Source organism: Acomys russatus, chromosome 9 (genome assembly GCF_903995435.1).
Source record: "Acomys russatus chromosome 9, mAcoRus1.1, whole genome shotgun sequence".
Lineage (NCBI taxonomy): Eukaryota > Metazoa > Chordata > Mammalia > Rodentia > Muridae > Acomys > Acomys russatus.
In genome coordinates, this window is record NC_067145.1 from 41,553,154 (window position 1) to 41,574,019 (window position 20,866).

Here is a 20,866-nt window from a genome sequence, read left to right on the forward strand (position 1 = left end):
TATAGACATCACGGCCTTAGACTCTTGTAGTGCAGCGTCACCAAGCAGCTCCTTTATGGCTAGTGGTGTCTAAGAGAAAGAAGCGTGGTTATACACTCCCCTGGCTCCTTCCTCTTCCCCTGCAGATTAGAGGAGCTGTTACGCAGAGCTACCGTGGATACGGAGACAGAAGTCAAATGTTGAGGGTGGCAGAGACAGTCTAGTAAATCTATTCTCTTTTGTCTGGGTCAGTATAAGAGAAAGAAATAAGATTCTAGTTTGTTTGGGGCATGGAACTCGAGGCGTTATTTGTTACATCCCGTACTGTTACTAATACAGGCATTATAATGGAATGATTAGACAATAGTTTGAAAATTGACATTTTTAGGGCTGGATATTTCTTAATTGCTTTGTTGTCACTTGCCACCACATATTCCAGGGAGGACCTCAGAAAACAGCACAGGGCGGTTATTTGATTGTTGACCTTGTCAATTAGACTGGATTGAGGGACACTTAAGATATTATTAAAACACTCTCTGACTGTGTCCATGAGGGCATTTCTAGAACCAATTAGACTATGGGGGCTATGACCTAATTAATGGATTAGTGCTCTGATGGGCTCATAGTCTGAATAGACTATTGGGAAGGGGTGGAGGGGTATGTGGGGTGGGGTGGGGGAGGGCTGGAACCCTATCAGTGGATGCTGGTTGGAGGAAGAAGGTCTGTAGGACTATGCCTTTGGGGGATCTTTCTTGCATTAGCCCCTTTCTGTTACTACCCTATTCTGCTTCCTGCCCAACATGCCATGAAGGCTCTGTCATACCCTCCTTACCACAATGGGCACAATGGGCACAGTGGGCCCTTCCTCCCTTAAACTGGTTCCGCCAGGTATGGCCACAGCAATGATAACACTAACACCAGGGGAAATACCCGCAAGTAGCCTGTCGTGGACTCTCCTCATTCTGTCCTCAGTGATTCGAGATTCAGTCCCCTCTCCTGTAAAATGGAAAGCTGTTTGGATGACCTCAGAGATCACTTCCATCCACAACATTCTTAGAATTAAAAGAAAAAATGTGAGTGGGCAGGAGGAGAGTTGGGGATCCCTTATATAAGGACTGTCACCTGATGCTGTAAACAAGGAGCTCAGCACCCACACACTGCCGAGTTAGCCTGGAAGGTACTGAGACCAAGTAGCCCTGTGTAGCCGTGAGCTCGGCTCCACAGGGGAACATGGGAGCAAAGGAGGGGTGTAGACCAGACCAGGGGAGAAGCTCAGTATGGAGAATGAGGGACAAGGGTGGCCCCTGACTAAGGGACAAGGTCCCTGACTAAGGGACAAGGCTACACTTTGGAATGTTTAATTGCTACAAAGTATGGGACGGACGGGGTGGGAAGGCAGAGTTTTTCTGGTATTGACCTTTCCAGATTGCTGCCTCTCTGAGTAATTGAGTTTAAATGAAAGAGTCAATTCCTGTCTTTGTTCACTGGTGTCTGTGGTGACTGGCAGCACAGACTGCTCTTCTGGTTATGTGGTGTCTGTCATGTGATTCTAGTTGATCCAGGTTCTTCCTGGAAAGGCTTAGGTTTTTCGGTGGCATCCTGCTATGTGACTTGAGGGATGTATTTTCAAATGCAAGAACAATGTTTTTGTGTTCCTGTCTATTGCTTAAGGAAACCACATACGTTTTATATTCTCCAGGTACTCCTGAAACCGTGTGGCAGGGACCCTGTGAGTGACAGGACGCTTGGGGTGGTATATGGAAGCTCCCAGGGTGTCTATGCTGAGCGAAGGAACAGGCTGTAGCTGCGGCATCAATACAGTGGGTAAGTGTCTCCAAGACAGAGCTCTATTCTGACTAGATCTACGCATGTACGCTCCTGGCCTTTACTTTTCTATAAATAAACATAGAAAAGGTATAGAGAAACTAGGTATATTTCTTTCATAAACTCTGGCCCAAGTTATAAATACATCCTTCTCTCTTTATAATTAAAAAAATATGGTGGCTAGCTATAGATATGAGTCCCCCCAGTACCACTCCCTTTAGTTACCACAATATTGATAAGCAGCAAATATGGACTACCAAAATGTGGTACTTTGCAATAGAGAAAAAATAATCTATAGTATATCAAGGCACATTGGATTAGACAACAACAAGTAGATATGCTTTCAATTTTTAATGAAAAATAAAAAAATTATTTTCTTTCTAGGTCTTTCAAAGGACCCTGAATTTCTAAGTTTGCATTTATTTGAAAGAAATGCATTTGTGAGATATCCTGAGATTATGGTTTGGTCAGTACACAGGTGACAAAACCTTCTGCTACATAGTTTAATGAAACACAGGCCATCTTACCTGAGGATTTTTAAACACAGCATACTTTTCCTCTTTCTCTAAAAACAGTACTTTGTTTTCTGTGTCTCTTGTCCAGTCTGATAAGACTTCAACAACATTTTCATGGTCTTCAAAAATTCTCTCTGAGGAAATAAAAGACATTTCAGATGAGAGTCTATTATTGAGGTGAGTACAATGGTTCACAAGGTTTCTAAAGACTGGCAGCCCTCACTTAGCCGGGGGGGATTTGGATTTATTCAGCCAAGGGCGCATGCTCTGCGGAAAGGGTGGGTATCTGAGGCTGGGGAGGTGGGTACTATGTTAATGATACGTATATGGTGCATGAGTCCCTGCTCAGCATCTTCTCTCTGTTCTTGCATGGCACACTTCCAAACCCTAATAAACCATTTCCATTCCTGAACTGACCACGTGTCTCTCTCTGTACAGTGCACTGTGAAGAGTCAGGAGGCCTGGGGAATGTCAGGGCCTTCTCTGTGAACTAACATCTCTGCCTGTAAGTATAGTGCCACATTCCTATGTAGGTTCAGTTTTCTTAACCAATATACTTTATTACGAACTTATTAACTGAGCATACGTCCCTTATAACCTGACTAACTGAAACAATAGGAAAAGAGGATTAAAGAATAACAAAACCGTAAGGATATCAGTTCCGAGGAACGATTCTCCTGGTGTAATCAGCAGGATCTCTTCTTCTGTTGGAACCTGGAGCAACCAGAACCCAGAACCTCAGCAGGAGCCGGAGCCCCGAAGCCTTCCCTTGAGTGGTTCTCTCTAGGAGCGTCTCGAAGTGGAGCGATGAACAGCCAAAACTATCCCAAGTCTCCAAAATCCCTGCCTCTAGTTTTTGGCTCGTTTATATATCTTCTTCCAGAGTCTGTCTGTTCATGGGGTCTTTTCAGCTGGCAACAATCAACCTCCCACCTGGTTTGCCTTCTAGTGGATTAACCTCACCTGTTATCACAAGACTGTTCCGATTCCAAACTTGGGATCCTAAAAAACAGGTTTATCTCTCCTTCATTCCTACCATTTTTATATGTCAGTGTTGCTTTAAATTTATCTTAACATAAAAACATGATATATGGAAATTATAGTATTCTGGGCCAATATTAAGTATCATGCTTTTTAAATGATGGCATTTTGTTTTTTACTTTAAATGATTCTTAGCAGAAGTAAATTCTATGGGGGTGACAAAAGAGCGACAGATGCTTAAGCTTTGAGTGAAACTGTGAAACTCATAAACTCTGCTTTAAAACTCTGAAAATAATAGGTGAAAACCTGAGCCAGGCTTGAAAGTAAAGGGCGCTTTTCCTTCCCTTGTTTCCCTGACTCACAGAGTTGAAGGAAATGTCAAGGCTTTTGTTTTGTTTTGTTTCTTTGTCTTGTGTTAGTTTTGAGATAGGGTCTCCCTATGTAGCTCAGACTAGCCTGGGACTCATCACCCTCCTGCCTCAGCATCTCCAGGGCTGGGGTCACAAGCATGTGCCACCATGCCTCATTAAGGTACTATTTGGTGGTGCATGCCTTTAATCTCAGTACTTGGGAGGCAGAGGCAGGCAGATTGCTGTGAGTTTGAGGCTAACCTGGTCTACAAAGTGAATCCAGGACAGTCAAGGCTACACAGAGAAACCCTGTCTCGAAAAAACAAAAAAAAAAAAAAAAAAAAAAAAAAAAAGTAGACCATTTTCTACAGTAAAAAACTTCCCTAAAGCCTCAATAACAGTTACTTCTGGGAGACTGCCTTGCCCTGAGGGTGAACGGGAAGAAACAGAAATTATTAAATTGCTGAAAGGAAAAAGAAAAAAAAGAAAGAAAGAAAGAAAGAAAGAAAAAACAAAATCCATCAATTTATTTCAGTGTCCTTTCCTCCCTGGGGCTGAGCCTCTTCCATTAGCAATTTCTTGGCCATCAGTCAAGTTTTGATGGGGAAAGAGGAAGCGAGCATAGGTATAAGATCTGGCAGTCACACTATTTCAAGGAGGCGATCTTTAAAGGAATGTTAGCTGGCAGATGCCCAGGATGTTCTGCAATGTGATGCGCTTCCAAAGCATGTAGCAGGGCAGACTACATTTCCCTCTTCCTTCCCCATTTAGAGCCACCAGCAAGGTGATAGTAACGAAGTGCATATCCCCCAAAGCCTGGCCGCCCTCCAGCAACTGAGTGTCTGTCACAACGAAACAAACAAGCAGGCACTAATCTCAGATGAGGGCAGTGACACTGTCGTGTCTTGAGACATTAAAACAAATGGTTAAAACAGACCAAAGCCCAAAATAAAACAAAAGCCATGTGGGGGAGGAGACTTACCAATTTGCAATTCAGGATATATTTCATAAAGACACCAGTCCACATTGCAGTCACAGTGGGTTTTTTCAAAGAGGTTGTCCAGGACATCCCGAGCCAACTGTCGCTCATCCACCATCAGTGACTTGGTGCTGTTGTCATTCATGTGCACCTTAACCACAAGCTGAAGATGAAGCCACAAGAGCAGTTAGTCAGCTTCAGCATCTGGGGTGGGCTGCTAAGCTCAAGGTGTCAGCATCGCTGTTGCTCTTGCCACTGTACATTAGGACTGCACCCTGTAGGTGTTACTGTAGTTCACAGGGGTCACAGCTGGGCAAGGCCGTTGGTGACTTTTCTCAACCAGCAGTAGTGGCATGCTTGTTATGGGTGGTAACCAACCACTTTCTGGTTTGATTTAAACCCTGCTCCATAGGACAGAGCCCATGCCAGGTACTATAAATTGGGCCAAGAACCCAAGGCTAAGGGGGAATCATGGGCCCCAGAGGAGAACCTACATTTATTATTTTACTAAATGGATGTAGCATCACACTGCCTTATAATCTAAATATCTATCTTTTTATCCATAGATTAATGCAGCTCTTGACTCTCATCAGAGGTTATGACTCAGTTGGCTGAAGTACATTGAGTAAGTAAGTGACTGTGGAGTGCTGAGCAGTAAATGGGACATCTGTATCACACCACTCACTCCCTGTAAGGCTCAAGGGAGAGGAGGCAGGGAGATTGTGAGAGCTAGATGTTGATGATGACTGTTGTGAAAGTGTCTTCTGGACATGACAGGATTGCTGTGATCGGGCACTCCCAGAAGCTGAAGTTGCATGCAAAAAAATTTGTTCAGGATCAGAAGAGTCAAAATTCCAGCCTGGGAGAGGTATTCATGAAGCCCTACCCTTGCCTAAGGAGCTTTTATCAGTTGATGGCACTTATTTGATCTGTGGTAGGTTACCCATTCTCCAGTGACTAGGCCTGTGCACATGTTCATACTGGCTGCAGTGACTGGATTCAGTGAGTTGAAAAAAGAGGATTTGAAGTTGGGATGGGATATGGCAGAGGGTCTTAGAAGAGTTGGAGATGGGATTGTGTGTGTGTGCGCACGTGCGTGTGTGTGTGTGTCTGTGAATATGATAAAAATATATTGTATAGATGTCTGAAATTCTCAGAGAGAAAATAAAAATATATCTTAAAAGTGGAATAGATCGTCTGACCTCATTGTGACTTCCTTTATATATTAGAGACACAGAAGTGGAGAAATAAATTCACAAGACACAAAACAGAGAATAAACAAAGCCCTTGGCCCAATTTCAAGCCACTGCATTCTGGCAGGGAGACAGAAAGTAAACAGAACTGAAGAAGAACCCACTTCTCACTTTCCCAACATCCTTCCGTTTTTTTGCTCCCATTTTGCTTTTAGGGCTAGCAGTGTTTCCTGATTAAAAGAGCTCCCTGTATCTTTGTGGCTGAAGTCCCATTGTTAAAGGAACTTTTAGGGTAAAAGTCTAAGCATGGCAGCTTCAGTAAGCTAGGCTTTGCTGCTGTCCCCTGTGTGCCAACTAAAGAGACAAAGTGGGAGGGAGGGAGGAATGGGAGGATACAAGTGATGGGATAACAACTGAGTTGTAATCTGAATAAGTTAATTAAATAAAAAAATTAAAAAAATCCTTTTCATAAAAAAAAAAAAAAAAAAAAAAAAAAAAAAACCAAAAACCAAAAACAACAACAACAGCAAAAAACCAGACAAAGTGAAGAGCAGAAAAAAGATGTACTAAATACACTGGGAGAGGCAGAAATAAAGGGGTGCAGTGGACCTCGAGTCATTGTTTAGGGTGTTGGCAAGTGGTTTAAGGTTCAAATAGAGGGCAAGAGATTTGCATAGTTAAACAGTCCTGGTTGAGGTGCAGCTTTGCCCATGATCGACTTGGTATTGTTTGACTCCTGTCCAACCTACAAGCTGGTCTCATGAAGTGTCATGTATGAAATCTCTTCCTGAGGAAAGCTCCTCCTCTGGTTGTATCCACTTACTGTCCAGCTTGAGACAGCCTAGAATCACCTGAGAAAAATAATCTTAATTGAGTACTTGTCTTTATCAGGCTGGTCTGTGCACATACTGTTGGCCCAGGCCATGGTGGGTGACATCCTTCCTTAGGGAGGTGGTCCTGGACTGTATAAAAAAATGCTTGCTAAACACGAATACACCTGTGAGTTAGCCAATGATCAGTATTCCTTGCAGAGAGCCTGCCTCCAGGTTCCTGCCTTGAATTCTAACCTGGCTTCCTTCAGTGATGTTCCCTGATCTGCAAGTGCAAGTCAAATAAACCCTTTCCATCCCAGGATGCTTTTGGTCAGAGCTTTTTAGTCAGATCAACAGAAGGAAGCTAGAACAGTCTGGTAACACAGGGTTTAAGCCTTTCTTCTGCGTGGGCTTCTGGTGAAATGTTAATTCCTTGAGGTTATTTCAACAGCACAGGGAGGGGACAAGTGTCCCTTTTGAGTTGCCTTCTTGCCTGTCATGATGATTACAACCTCGTTAGCTTAACTAGAGCTGGACCATTTTTGTATTTTTTCCGTGCGAGGCAACCATGCTGTTGTTCTTTGCAGAGAATTACTGCAACAGGCTAGTTACATGTCCTAGGAAACACCATTGATGTTAGGGCTTTGAAAGCAATGTTTGTGACAAAGAAATATAATGACATTTGACCACATTTCATTTCTGCTTAGAGCTGCTTTAGAGAGAAAAAAAAAAAATCCATGCTGCTTTTTCCTTTTGTTTCACAGGGAGGGAGACTTTGCTAAACCACGTAGTTTCGTAATGACAGAAGAGGCTTCTTTTTGGCAGAAATGGCAAACTAAGTTTAATCCGTATGTATTTATGCATATCCGTAACCGTAGAGTTTAGAAACATTAAGTAAGCAGATCCGAAGCAATTACACTCATAGCTCTTTACAGTCTGCAATCTGTACGGGCTCTGTATGAACATGGAGCAGTACCACGCCCCGGGATGTTATGCAATTCCTCACACGGTCCTTATGGCGCAAAATGACTTAGCAATGAAATCTCATTTTCATTTGCAAGTTGTTAAAATGAAAAGTATCTTAGCCCTAAATCATGCAAATTACTCTTTTTGGGCTTCTCTACTAAAATTTACAAATGAAATTGTTCTGCCACGGAGTTTTAGAATAAATTAAATTAACAAATTAGTCAGATTGTGTTTCCAATTTCAAAAGCTTGGTGGCATACGCTGTGTACATCATTTGTAATTTAAAACAGTGTCAATATTCCCACCAAATTCTTAAGAGCAAATACTCCTGAAGGGGGAAAAACCTTGTGTTTTTGTGAGAAGGGGTCTCTCGGTGTAACTCAGGCTGCCCTTGAACTTGTGATCTTCCACCTCTTTCACTAACTCTCTTTCACCTTTAAGACACATGTGAAACCTTCTCAGTTATTTTCTTTAAACATGGAGCATTTCTATTATTTTCCTAAGGTGCTGTGTCATACACACTGGTCTTAAAAAAATACAGTTGGAGAGTCAGGGTCCTTGCTTCCTTTTGCACCGATGAATGCTTTGCTTTGCATCTTCCTTGGATCCAAACAGACTGTGCCTTGTGTTTACTGTCATTGTAACTAAAGGAGCCAAGCTATCTGTTTCTGGAAGATGGCAGGGAAGAGCTGCAAGGTGACCTGCTCTCCACAGGCCAGCTGGAGCAAACACACTGCATCTGCTCCTTGGCCCCCCCCCCCCTTCTCCTGTAAGAGACACCTCTCTTTTCATTTCTCTGCTAAACATACACAATGTGGCCCTCATTCATAAATAGCCAAGCAGTTTGAAAGTGTTCAGTTATGATTTTTGTTTGTTTTTGTTTTTCCAGATAGGATTTCTCTGTGTAGTCTTGGCTGTTCTGGACTTGCTTTGTAGACCAGGCTGGCCTCGAACTCACAGCGATATGCCTGCCTCTGCCTCCCGAGTGCTGGGATTAAAGGCGTGTACCACCACGCCGGGCTCAATTATGATTTTTAAAAACTTATTCATCCTCCCTCCATCCCTTTATCCTTCTCTTGAGGTGATGAGGATCAAGCCTAGGGCTTTGCACATGCTAAGCAAACATTTACCACTGAGCTACATCCCAAGTGTTGATGGATAAGCAGAGCCAACCTGGCCCCCATCTGTCCCCCTGGGGTGTCCCTCCCTCTTCCCTCTCTCCCTTTCTATAATAATTCTCCCCATATTAGTTCTATTGTGTCTCACTGTTTATTTTTAAACCCTAACACCAAGTCCTTGGAGTTTTATGGGACAGGGTCACAGGCTATGCTCAGGCTGCTCTTGAACCTGTGACCTCCCTGCTCTTATTTTCTTTTATCTGCATCCATGGGCAAAGCCAGTCACTCCATAGGGCATATCCACACCCGCCACTTACTTGTAGCTGAAGTCAATCTGTGCTAGATGAATCTAGAACAAGTCACCCTGCTGCTGTTCTCCACTGCTTTCCTTCATTTCCCTTGAGATCTTGTTTGGTGTTCTATCACGACACCCATTTGTATACTCTTGACAGAAGCACTGTTCTTATTTATAAGGGACATAGTCCTCTCTGGCCCTGTGTGCAGCCCCATGTGTGGGAGGGACACACATAGGATATGAAAGGAGAAAGAGGACGCCCACCTACTTGTCCAGATCAGCCAAATTAACAACGGCAGTCAATGGGTGACACCGTGACATCATTTCACCTGCTCATCCCTACAACTCATTTCCCATGCATCATCCAGTATGTTCTTCAAAAGCCAGTGTTTAGTCTCCTATCTCCCTAGTTAGAACTCTCACAAGGCTTCCTATTGTACTTAAGACATGGTCCAGACTTCCCTGCTACCTATGCGCTCTTGTGGCTCCCACTTGCCATGGTCACGTCAATCTTTCCTTTGCTTTTACTCAGTGGCTCACTGACCTGTGATCACCAGTCTTTTATTTTGTTCCATCTCATCAAGCTGAGTTTTATCTGAGCTTAAGATGCTCATTGCCCCATTAATGCTCCCCTTCACCACAGCCCCATGTCCCCAGCTGTTTCCTGCTGCTAAGGCCTTTGCTCAGAAGCTGCCTTCTAATGGGGACTTTGTAGTCACCAACACATCCAAGGAGTTAGGGTTAGGGTTAGGGGTCTATCACTTCTTCTGGTTTCCATTTTTTTTTTCTTTTGTAGCTCATGCTTCTTTCTGGTTTTTTTTAAAAAAATGTGCATCATAATCTTTGTCATCATCATCGACGGTCTCATTGTGCAGTCCTATCTGGGCCTGGACTTATTGTCAGGCTAGCCTTGAATTTGCAATCCTCCTGCCTCTGGATCCTGAGCTCTGGGATCAGAGGCATTGGACACCATGCTGAGCCTGGTTAATTTTTTTTTTTTCACCACACTTGCCTCCCTTGATGGAATTTAGCTCAAAACAAATAATGATCTCACTGGACTTGGTCACCATTCTACACACCTGGTAATGCCTTAAAGCATGGGGGTAAATTGATAAGGAGGATAAAGTCTCCAGAGAGTTTTTTTTGGAGCTCCAGAGGGAATACAGGCAATAAATTAGTGAGTGGGCAGTACATTGGGTGGTGGTAAAAACACCGAGGAAAATTTTAGGGAGTGGTGTGTACCGTGGTGGGGACAACTTCACTTGGAAGGCGACTGAACATGTAGAGGAGGGACAGAAAAAGTCCAGTGAGAATCTGGGTAAGAGTGGGAAGGGCAGAAAGAGTCAAAGGTGCCACAGCAAGGGCTTGAGGAGTGTTGGAAGACCAGTTACAAGGAGAGGTAGTTACGGTAGAGGAAGTGCAGAGAGAGGGGGAGAGGGAGAGAGGGAGAGGGAATAGACAAAACAGACTAGGAAGATAATGGCAGCCAGATCACACAGAGGCCGGAAGGAGGGCACTGTGCAGGGCCTGGCTTCCCTGTACAAGATGGGCAGCCACTGGAGGTACAGACGGCAAACTGGGGTCCAAGTGGAAATGCTGATTCTAGACAACAGCATGGTGGGATATATATATATATATATATATATATATATATATATATATTGTTCTGGCTGTGGAATGTCCCCAACAGGCTCACATCTCCGAGCATTCATCTCTCCCCACTTCCTGACAGCAGACACAATGTGACCTCTGACCTTACATTACTGCTACCACAGACCCTGCTTGGATTGCTCGCATTTCCTTCCCTGCTACGATGAACTGCAACCTCATACTGAGAGTGGAAATCAATCCTTCCTCTCTAAGATTGCTATGTTGGTCATTCCTCACAGCAATGAGAAAAGTCACCAACCCAGCTTACTATCTTGGGTGCTTGCAACAGTAAAGAAAAAACAGCTCATACATGCAGAAAATACGAGAATAACAAAACAAGAAGTTGATTGACATTTGCAGTGAATGGAACCAGATCTATCTGGAAAACATTGTCGTATATGAGCCTTGAAAGTCTGGATATGGGAATATTCAAGGGCTACCTATTGAATTATTCTCTATGTGTGTAACTCCTTCATTCTAGAATTGATGTGACAAGGACAATTCACCTTAGTGAGAGATGGCAGATGTTTCAACTGAAATAAGATGCAGACTGAACTCTCTTCCCATTAACTAAACAAATTAACTAGCATTTTAATAGTAGGTGCAGTCTTCTAATCAGGGTAGACACAGGTTTCTCTACTACCATACAATACGTATATGTTCTTTAAAAAATCCTATGCTCTACAAAAATATTCAAGAAAATTATAGGCTAACTAGTAAAGTAGAGTTTGGAGCAGATCACTCAAAGTTTACACAAATTAGAGACTAGATGATCAACAAAACCAGTGGTTTGATCATGGAGAGACAACCAGGCAGGCATAAGGTCCAGGGCAGCCCAAGGGGGCATAAAATTCACAAAAGAAATTGTATAAATGTGAGGCCAGGGATGCTGAGGTCTGACCCAGTTAAAGCATGCCCAGAGGGTGTGCCACCTGCTCTAGGCAGACAGCCATGGACGGCCCTAGAAAGCATCCCTTGGTGAAGGCGGTCCAGGATGGACACATTGTAAATCCTCAAAATGGAACTGAGAAGGCCCCTGCCTAGGTGCCAGCAAAACCAAAGACCTTTTTCTTTCTTGTTAAAGGGAATTCCTACTCCTGCTGTCCTGGTTTATAAGAAGACACATGCGTAAACCAACAAAAGTCATGTGTGAGCTAAGAATGCCCACCCGCCAGGCGTTCTCCTTCCATCTCAGCATCATACTGTGCAGCAGAAAGCCCTTACGGAAATCAGATGGAGGTAGGATCTTTACCTAGAAACCATAAACTAGCTAAATGGAAATGGTGTCATTTTGCTTTGTTCAGAGAACTCTTTAAAAATGATCGTTATTTGCAAAATGCCACCTGAGGTTTTTTTTGCAATGCTACTGGTAAAGTTTGGTCTTGTGCACGCTAAGCAGGTGGCCCACTACTGACCTGTATTCCCAGAGACACTTAAAGTATTATTTTTTTTTTTATTTTACTGTTTACCAGTAACTATACTGTGACATCATTAACTTAACTTCCCCTATGAAAATGTGACTGATGGTTTACCTTCTTAACCTTGGCTTCCTTCAGCTTTGCCAGTGCTAATTTAATTTTATCAGCCTTTGCTTGAGCTTCTTCTTCTTCCTGTAAAGGGGCAAGACATTCAACAGAGTCTAATGAATCATACCAGTGAGTAATTGCTTACTGGTGCTAGGGTCTAGTTCATTTATAGTAACAAAACTACCAAATTCCTCATCCTCCATTTTCAGAAGGTAAACAAATGCCTGTGATTAACAGATTCCATTCAAAGATACAGAGAACAACTGTTGTTTATAGCCTTGAAGATTTCATCCTAAAAGATGAAATTACGAGCTCAACAGCTCTGCCATAGACTTGGAGCATGCTATTCTGTGCTCAGCTCACCAAACGGAGACTGTGGTACTCTGAGTGAGCAATATCCCTCATCCACCCTTGCACCTGAGCTTTGGGACCTCAGGGGTGGTGCAGTTTGGGGAGAAATGGAGCTTTTGGGATGTGGGACCTTGCTGGAGGAAATGCATCAGTGGGTGTGGGCTTTGAGAATCTGTGGCCTCAAACCACTTCTGGCTTGCTTCTGGTTTGCTTCCGGCTTCTGTCCTGTGACCAGAAGTATGATCAGTGAGCTTCCTGCTCTGGCAGCCTGCTGCTATGTGTCCATCGACATGATGGACTTTCTCTATGGAGCTGTAAGCAAAAATAAACTCTTACGTTGCTTTGGTTGTAGCATTTTATCACAGCAACAGAAAAGTAAGTGACACCAACCCCAACCTACAGAATCTATCGATGCATTCGTCCTAGGGAGTTGAGCACACCCTACAATCATACACATCCTCTTGGATTATGGTACTTATTTAGAGGAGCATTTTTAGCTTTTATTACAAGCTTTAAAAGGCCCTTAACAGCCTATTTTTTTTTTAATGCTACTTAAAGCCAAAACTTAACCTTATAAATCACAAAATCTCCAAAGCAAAACAAAATAAATTAACAAAACAAATGAAACACTTCCCTAATGAAAACACATGAACAACAGAAAGGACGTGGAATATTCTTATGAGCCAAACTCCTTTGGTTTTACAAGTTAAAATCCAGAGGATAGGACTATTAAGGATGTTGTATTCATTTAATTGTTTATGTTTATTTATTTATTTGTAATGATAAGGAACTGAAGTGTTCCTTATGAGCTGGGTACATTCCCACTGTTTGAAAGTAGACTTGTCTCTTCTCATACTACTGGTTTGTGAAATACTTGTGAGTGCCAATACGCTTTAAGAACATGCAAAAGTGGGGACCTCTGTAAGTTTCCACTTGTGCATTCAACTTTGTGTTTACTTTCAAGACATTCACGATCCCCCTGAAAGCACGGGGAACCCTATGCTTGGGGCTTCTGCTCTATCTTCATCACCACCTTCAAAATGACCTTTCTAGAGTAAATATGGTGAGGCAGTGGCGTGGCAGGGCGCGCTTGAGCGTTTGGCCGACATGTAGAATTGTAGGCGTTCCCAGCATCACTAGGGTCACAGGGATGATACTGACCAGCGTTATCCAGCCTTAGAACACTGAGCTGGGATCTCACTGGGAAATGTTTTTAAGGGGCTCACTTAAGAAAAAGTCTTCAGAGCAGTCTTTTTACACCCACCCTTTTTTTTTGAGAGACATGTGATTAACATACCAAATAAGCACAAGTGAGCTTTGCAGTTGTTTCACAAAATTCAGAAATTTATAAATATCAAGTATTCATTACCTGTCTTTACCCTCCTCAGTGAAGGCTTCGCCCTATTGAACAGGGTTGCCAGAGGCAACAATTCAATTTAGCTCAACTTAAAACCTGTTATTTTCTATATTCTGGGCTAGGGACAGGGACATGTCCTCCAACGTTTGAGTATTATTAAGGAATATGCACATAAAAACATTACATTTAGCCAAACTAGGACAAATACTACGTTTGGTCTTAAAGTGTTCTTCATACATGTACCTGCTACACTTAAATGTCCTCACCAAAGCAGATGCTCAAGTTTAATCTCCCCTGTGAAGGATTAAAAGCTGGGACCAAGTAGAATCTTTAAAAAATAAGTGGGTTGTGAGCAGAAAGCCTTCACTTAAAACTGCAAAGGTGCTGGAACCAAACCATAATACTCCTCAGCCTTCAGAACTGTGGGCTAGATAACCCTGTCTTCTTTTTCCCATTTCCCATCTGTGGTGTTCAGCTACAGCAATAGAGAACAGCTTAAGAGAACAGTGTTCTACTTGTAGATTTCTAGGACCCTCTGGATCCTTTTATTTTGCTGTTCTCCCATGCGTCTCTCATTTAGAGTCCCAATAGGATGCCTTCCCCTCTGTCCCAGTTTCCTGGTAAGTGAAGGCTTTCGTGGGACATGCCCCTTGGGCTAGTATGCAGATATAAGTGAGTATATACCATTTGATTCTTTCTGCTTCTGGGTTAACTCACTCATTATGATCATTTCTAGCTCAATCCATTTATCCACAAATTTCGGGAATTCCTTGTTTTTAATAGCTGAGTAGTATTCCATAGTGTATATGTACCACAGTTTCTTTATCCACTCTTCTACTGAGGGACACTTAGGCTGTTTCCATGTTCTGGCTATTATGAATAAGGCTGCTATAAACATGGTTGAGCAAATTTTCTTGCAGATTTGGGCCCAGGGGTCCCGCTCAAACTAAGGCACCAGCCAAGGACAATACAGGAGGTAAACTTTAAACCCCTTCCCAGATCTAGCCAATGGTCAGAATATTCTCCACAGTTGAGTGGAGAGTGTGATACGACTTTCTCACATACTCTGGTGCCTCACATTTGACCATGTCCCCTGGAGGGGGAGACCTGGTGGCACTCAGAGGAAGGACAGCAAGTAGCCAAGAAGAGACTTGATACCCTATGAGAATATATAGGGGGACGTAATCCCCCTCAGGAACAGTCATAGTGGAGGGGAATAATGGGAAAATGGGGGGGGGGAGGAATGGGAGGATACAAGGGATGGGATAAACATTGAGATGTAACAAGAATAAATTAATAAAAAAAAAAAAAAAAAAAAAAAAATCACAATATTGGATGGTTACAGAAAATGCTAATTTACCACAACTTTTGTTTGCTGGTAAAATCTTGTTTATGCTATTTGAATATTTGTAATATTGTCTTGCAAAATTTAAACATCTAAAAATATTTTTAAAGCAAAAAAAAAAAAAAAAAAAAAAAAAAAAAAAAAAAAAAAAAAAAAAAAAAAAGAGAACAGTGTTCATGGACCCTCTCCAGATTTGCAATAAATGCACACTATCCTTTTCTGGTTTCGTTTTTGTTTTTTGTTTTTTGTTTTGCAGTGTATCAGAGGTCCAGGCATACAAACTTATGGATGCAACTGTCACTTCAAAGAAAGCCCAAAGTATGTGGCAATGGTTCTGCCATCTTGAGTCCTACATACTTACTTTAGAGAGAGGTTCAGGAGGGGGTGGAGGAGGCGGAAGGTCTAACATGGGATCTGGTGGCGGAGGTGGCAAAGCCTCCTCATAGTGGCTAACACCAACTGCAGCAGCACTTGCTCCATAACCAAGTGAGACCGCACCCCGGCCCTCTGATGCCTCCGGAAGTGCTGAGGGATGTTGATTCTGAGAGGATTCTTTCTGAGCCTGGATGGTTCTCTGCTCAGCTTCACTGATATCTGCTACCAGATCTGCCATGAGGGCATCTAAATCTTGGTTATCCAGTGCATTTAAGGACTCTAGGAGGAAAAATCACATTAATGGAGGGAAAAAAAAAACAAACCCTCAACTATTTGTACCTGGAAAGAACTGGAAGCACTTCTTAAAAAAGAAAAAAGAAAAGAGCAATATGTACACAGATGGGAACTATTATTTAAATTTTTATTGTACAATAAGAAAGACTGAAAATATTTTTTTAAAGATTGATTTATTATGTATACAGTGCTCTGCCTGCATGTATATCTGCAATACAGAAGAGGGCACCAGATCTCATTACAGATGCTTGTGAGCCACCATGTGGTTGCTAGGAACTGAGCCCAGGACCTTCAGAAGAGCAGCCAGTGCTCTTAGCCTCTAAGCCATCTCGCCAGCCCCAGACTAAAAGTATTTTTTTTTTATCCAGTGGCACACACCCACATATTGGGACTTCTGAAATATTACATTCAGTGCTTAATGTGAGTAAGTTCCTAAAAGAAGAAAAGGGGAAAATGTGTTCTGCATGGGGGTGTCTCACACTCCAGCTGCAGTCAGGTTAGAGCACAAGAGCAGATGCCTATGTGGAAAACTCTCGAATATTTTGGTGCAAGAGCCTCAGGCTTTGAAAATGTAGAGGAAGAGTAAAGTGGACACGGGTGGAAGGGAAATTCTTCTTAAGGGCTTGGAAGGGATAGCACAGATGATCAGCTAGGTTGCACCTATCTTTTAGGAAATGCAGGTCAAACAAGCCTCTACAAGCTCTCCACCTAACCACAGGGACCTTACAGTCTTAAGCGCAGGATTAGCGCAGCAAAAGGTATTAAAGAATAAATAAAAATGAGTCTATGTAGCACAGATTTTATGAAGACAGTGGGCTGGGTGGGCTTCTATAAGAAAGAATGAACAAGGTGTTTTAGGGAGGTGGAGGAGGAGCATTCTCTTAGGGCCCTCTTTGGATGGCTCACATTCTTTGGAGTGTGAAATGGTGTAGAGGCCCCAAGCATGCTCAGCAAGTTGACTAGATTGCCTGGAACAGAGGGAACAGAGGGAGTGGTGCTAGCACAGCATCAGCCGGGTGCACTGGAGATCATGCACTCACTGCGTGCTGATGCAGTGAAGAAGGGATGGACCCTATGCCAATGACCCCGAATGAGGAAGTGTGGGTGTCAGAAACTGACTGTGAGCAGGAAGAAAGCACTGTGAGGTATCTACTGTCCAGACACTGTCAGTGCCATAGAGCACAGCGCAGCAGAATAGCACTTTTGGGACAGCACTCATTCCAAGGTTTGATCATCAAATGTGTGAAGCAAGGTTTTTTTGTGTGTGTGTGTGTGTGTATCATTTTTCCATAAAAATATTATCTTAAAGTGTTTTCATAGAAATAACTGAACAATCCAAGCCTGTTTATAATTTCCTCACATGGCCAGTCACAACCCTTAATGTAAAACATTTTAATAAATATTGTTACAAATTATTATAGCTATATTATACATAATTATAAACACTTTGGTGGTAAAATCCCTCTAATGATACTTATATTACTGTCTAAAGAAAAGTTCATTTTATATTAAAATGATTTTTAACATCTTATTAATATGTCAAAGAACCAAAAATGTATTGGTATAGCTTAAATGTGCTAGTTTAGATGAATTATATTAGTCAGTATAGAATTAGGTGGTAAAGAATCAGGAAAAAGAAATGCATTCTATTCTGAAGTCTGTCATTCTCTGAAGGAGTTTGGGCAAAATATTTTTAACTCATTTTAGCAACACTTTAACTGTATTCTCAACAAATTTAATTTTCTATACACGTTATGAATTTGGTGGCTTTGTCCTCTCCCAAAGTCATCCATAACCAAGCATTTTGTCTCCTTGTTGCCTCATCCAAAATGGGTTTCTTTTACTCTATTGTCTTTGCTACTTTTTTGATACTAAGCACTAAGTGTTTAGAAAACACAGAGTTAACTATAGCAACAGAAGCATGAACTAAACTTTAATTCTGGCGGAACTGACGATAAAGTGCTCATTTGTAGCACTTCCAGAGGCAGATGCAGGCAGACCTTGAGAGTTCAAGGCCACCATAGTCTATATAGAAAGTTCCAGGCCAGCCAGGGCTACACAGCGAGACCCAGTCAACAAAACAAATAATACTATAGAAACCCTCAACAAAACACCTGCTGGAGCCCATGTGTATAAGTATCTGTTAAGCACGACTGTCATAATTCCAGAAAAGTGGACTACTTTTTGGAAACTTCATGAATGCTGTTATCTTGGTGGCTGTGGCTGGGCATGAGGTTTGTATATATATGAGAGTATAGAAAAAATAGAATGCTAGAAAGGGGTGCATTGTAGTTGACCAAGAGAGAGTCACGTGTGCCTACAGGCTTATCAAGAAAATGCTGGGAAGGCAGAAGCAATGAAGCTAAGTGAGAAACAGAAACAGAAACAGGGACTTTGAGTTCTGTCCTAAGCTTCCTTGTAGCTTCAGCTGTTACATTTTGGGGGTAGTCAAAGTCTTTGGCTATTCTTTTTCAAGAGTTCCAGTGAGGCCGCCCTTGTGGCTCAATAGTAGCATGCCTGACTCCAAGGGTCCCAGTGAACTCTTACTTGGAAGTGATTATTTCAAGATTTACTGTCATTTCAATGACACCAGACCTCAGAGTTCTTGGCAAAATATGGAAAAGAGGATCTTGTTACAAAGCAAAGCTTTGATCTGGTAGACTGAGAGTTTCCAACAGTAAAGTATATACATATATGTGCCAATTAAAATGCTATATTTGGATAAAATGTAATTTGAATCAGTTCCCATTCATGTATTATCAATTGTTACTAAACACAATTTTTATCCTTGAAGAGACATTTCCTTACTAACATTTTCTTGGCTTTTCAGTAATAAGAAGAAACTGACTTTTTTTTTTCAAAAGGTGAGGCTATCCTGACAGTTTTCATAAATGGAAGATAGTCTTCTTTTTCATTATAGGTGAAAATATCTAATTGACTTTTCTTGATTCAGTTCCAGTTCCAGACTTGCACACTATTTACCATGGTGTCCACATTTCCCTACTATAGTTCCATGGAGGCGTCCGGCATCATTATGGCCTCCAACTGCAGAAGAAACACATTTCTGTGCTTACCATTCAAATCCTTAAAGCCCACACTGTAGTTAAACTCTTCTCGGGGTGGCTTGGGCTCTGGAGGAGGAAGTGTGTCCACTCCTAGACTCTGTGAAAACAGATCCCACAGTTTCCGTGAGGGACTCACAAAACCAACATTTCTGAAGCCCAAACCACTTGTGATTTATATGTTTTTCTCTTCAAATACGCTCTTCCTTGAACAATGTTTTACAAGGTTTTTTTTCCCCACTATAGAAAAATTCAGCTTAAAAACAACTATTCTATAAAAAAAAATTAGAAACAGACTGCGTTAACTGAGAATAACAAGAAGGAAGTAGTTCACTTTTCTAAGCAGCTAAGAAACAATGACGAAGGCACCTACTACCCCGGATTTTACTTATTGACATCAAAGAAGAAAATATCCAGTCATATGGAAAAGAAATTCTTTGAAAAATATCTTTCAATTATTTGTTTGCCCTAAGGGAGTTACTGTCCTGACAGTTCCAATAGTGACTGATAACAAGTTTCCCCAGAAAGGCCAGTCCACTGCTTTCCCACTGAGCTGCATTCCCAGCGCATGGGTTTTGATTTGATGATTTTCCATATTATAATTTCATTATTTGTCTTCTTGCCGTGCAAAAATTAAAATGCTTCCATAATTAAAATATTTTGTTTTATGTTTTGCAACTTCGGATGTGTTCATCTTACTTAGATGTGACCTGTATATTAAGGTTACAAGCACGTTTTTCTTTGTGTTTTCTCTCCTTTCATATATTTAGAACTTTTATTCATGGGACTCATTAAGTTATAAGGCATGACCTAGACCTAGAGCTGTTAACAGATATGTTATCCCAACACCATTTACTAAATTATGATTTTTTCATATTTACTTAGAAGGCCACCTTTATCAGGATATGCGGGAGAGCTTGGGGAATGCAAATAAAACATGCTAATCATTCAGAAATTTGGGAGAGAAGTAAGCTGGAATTCTTTGTACTATTGTTTCAACTTCTCTGTAAGCTTGAAATTGTTTTTCTCCCAAGTATTACAATCTCATTATTGCATTCCCACCAACTTGAATTGTTGTTTATTTTAGGAAACTGCGGATACCAAGGTTTATCCATCACCCCTAATCATACTGCCAATCTCAAGGAAAAGGCCAGGCCCAAAATCCAGACCTACAGATCACAACAGCAGCTCTTCAAATGACTGGGAAATACCCAACCATCTCAGAAGGATGTGGGAAATGTTCTCAGTATAGAACAGATCTCAGACAAGCACAAGATAGGCCCTCCTTCTCCAGATTAAACCTTCAGACCCAACTGGGAGACTCCCATGAGTCAAGCAAACTCAGGACTACGCCAGCGTGGGCACAACAAAGACCCAGACCCTGAGGACTTGAGTGTGGCAGATCCAAGAGATGAGAGGAGCCCCTTCCCTACAGTGAAAGTCCTAGACTCTGACCAGTCAGGACATTTTTTCTTCCATTAACCAAAGATGTCAGTAAATGCCCAGAGAAAGTCCATGGATGCTCACTGAAACACTCCCTTTCATGAAGGGAAAAACAAAAACCTGCATTCACAGAAATGTAATTATGTCATAAATCCCATCCTCAAACAACATGATTTTCCCAAAGCCTCATATTTTGTTTGTTCTTTTAAAAATTAAAAACATTTGTCACATGGTTCTCTCTGCTGTCTGTAGTTTGTTTTATGCATGAGTAATAAAATAAATGTATATGGAAAAATAAATAAATAAAATAAAAATTAAAAGCATAATCTAGTTGTGTATCTGTGTGTATGTGTGTGCATGTGCCATGTGCTCATGTGAAGGTCAGAAGTCAACTTGCAGAAATCAGCTCTGTCCTTCTACTTTGTGGGTCCTGGGAATTGAACTCAGGTCT

The 20,866-nt window shown here is 41.8% G+C and overlaps 1 protein-coding gene across 1 annotated transcript in view; it reads right to left on the bottom strand.

Moving 5' to 3' along the window:
- The window catches only part of Apbb1ip (amyloid beta precursor protein binding family B member 1 interacting protein), a 101,052-nt gene that overhangs the window by 35,439 nt on the left and 44,747 nt on the right, over window positions 1-20,866 (bottom strand). Inside the window, exons 3-7 of the mRNA XM_051151236.1 lie at window positions 18,985-19,072; window positions 15,603-15,895; window positions 12,195-12,272; window positions 4,632-4,791; window positions 2,331-2,452 (exon numbers count right to left, since the gene is read on the bottom strand). Of these exons, the coding sequence (XP_051007193.1) occupies window positions 2,331-2,452; window positions 4,632-4,791; window positions 12,195-12,272; window positions 15,603-15,895; window positions 18,985-19,072 (741 nt within the window). The remainder of the gene's footprint in view (window positions 1-2,330; window positions 2,453-4,631; window positions 4,792-12,194; window positions 12,273-15,602; window positions 15,896-18,984; window positions 19,073-20,866) is intronic.